Raw genomic sequence first — 1,635 nt, forward strand, 5'->3', positions numbered from 1 at the left:
GAATTGCTTGAACCTGGGAGGCAGAGGTTGCAGTGAGCCAAGATCGAACCACTGCACTCCAGCCTGGGCAACAAAGGAAGACTCCATCTCAAAAAAAAAAAAACGTCCATCCGAGAACTCCCTAAGGTCACCTTGCATACTACTAGGGAACAGTATATATTGACATCTGGAGGAAGCTTGGTCTGTAGAACAAAATTCCAAATGCCTTGGCATAGCATTTAAGGGTCCCTGGTGATCTTTTCCATAACCGCCAGACAGGAAAACCCTGCCCCACTGCTATAGCTCCCACCTCTCCAAAACCCAGCCCAAATGCAAGCTCTTCAAGGAGCCCGTGATGTGCCCCCACACACAACCCGAGTCAAGTCTCCTTCCCAGGACAGTTCCTTTGATATGGCTTGACACTTAGTCCATTACAGATCTCCCTTCTACAAGTCCTGGAGGGCAAAAACCACTTTCAATTCAGTCTTGTATCCACCTAGATAAAAGGTGGATCCTCCAGCCAATGTTTGCTGACTGATCCCCATGGTCTGGCCACCTTACCCATGCCCCCCTCGAGCAGCAAACATCTCGTGGAAAGGGAACTGGCGGTGCAGGTCCTTCTCAATCACATCCAGCCACTTGGGGTCCCCAGGAGCCCGTTCCAGCTCCTGCAGTGGGACAGCGGGGATTACCTCAGGATCTGGGGGAACTGATACCCCTTGCACAGACAGGGCCACATGTCCCCACACCCTGGAGCTGCACGCACCTCAAACTTTCCTGGGTTCTGCTCCAGAAGTTCCTTGCTATTAGACAGGTACTGCCAGGCCTTGGCTCTGAGAGATGAGGGGATCCCCTTCCGGCAGCGCAGCTTCACCTAAGGCAAAGTGGCAGGAGGGGACAGCTTCAAGGGCCGGCACAGCCTCCAAGCTTTCCCTAGCAGTCCACAGGCTCCCTGGATACTCCCCCCACATCCCATAGGCTTGATTCCACTGGACCTGGCCTGGCCTTCAATTTTTAAAGCCATTCCCCCGCCAGGGCCCATCTATCCCTAGTGTGTTCCAGAGGGCAGATATTATCAGCTTCCTGGGCTTCCCTGGAGCACACGCCACCCCTCCCAACTTGCGCATTGCCCTGCCCACCATTCAGCCCTCAAACCTTCTGGAATCGCCGTGACAGCCACTTATCCCAGTTACTGAACATGTCCAGCCATTTGAGCTCCCGCTGCCGAGCCACGTCCACGGGAATGGAGCTCTCTCTGCAGGGTGCGGGGAGCACAGAAGGGGTCAGTAGCAATAGTGTAAAACCTGCATTGCAGGTGGAACTGAGGCGAGCCACCTCCCCAAGTTCAAACGAGAAACTGGATAGTCTGTGAGCTACCAAACATCAGGATGTCTGGCCACTTGGGCATCCCAAGGCACACTGAAAGGGCTTCCTTCCCTGATGGATCTCTATTCAGAGGTCATATGTAAATCTCACTTCTGACACATCCAAATCTGGGGAGAGAGTATGGAGTATTTTGTTTGTTTGTTTGCTTGCTTGTTTGTTTGTTTTAGACGGAGTCCCGCTCTGTCGCCCAGGCTGGAGTGCAGTGGCCGGATCTCAGCTCACTGCAAGCTCCGCCTCCTGGGTTTAAGCCATTCTCCTGCCTCAGCCTCC

General features: G+C 53.8%; 1 protein-coding gene across 1 annotated transcript in view; it reads right to left on the reverse strand.

Moving 5' to 3' along the window:
• Nucleotides 1–1,497, reverse strand: part of TBC1D10B (TBC1 domain family, member 10B) — an 8,752-nt gene extending 7,255 nt beyond the window's left edge. Inside the window, exons 1-3 of the mRNA XM_011933568.1 lie at nt 1,135–1,497; nt 746–853; nt 541–647 (exon numbers count right to left, since the gene is read on the reverse strand). Of these exons, the coding sequence (XP_011788958.1) occupies nt 541–647; nt 746–853; nt 1,135–1,179 (260 nt within the window). The 5' untranslated portion in view covers nt 1,180–1,497. The remainder of the gene's footprint in view (nt 1–540; nt 648–745; nt 854–1,134) is intronic.
• Nucleotides 1,498–1,635: the final 138 nt, after the last annotated feature.

This window comes from Colobus angolensis, unplaced genomic scaffold, assembly GCF_000951035.1.
Source record: "Colobus angolensis palliatus isolate OR3802 unplaced genomic scaffold, Cang.pa_1.0 Scaffold128, whole genome shotgun sequence".
Classification (NCBI taxonomy): Eukaryota; Metazoa; Chordata; class Mammalia; order Primates; family Cercopithecidae; genus Colobus; species Colobus angolensis.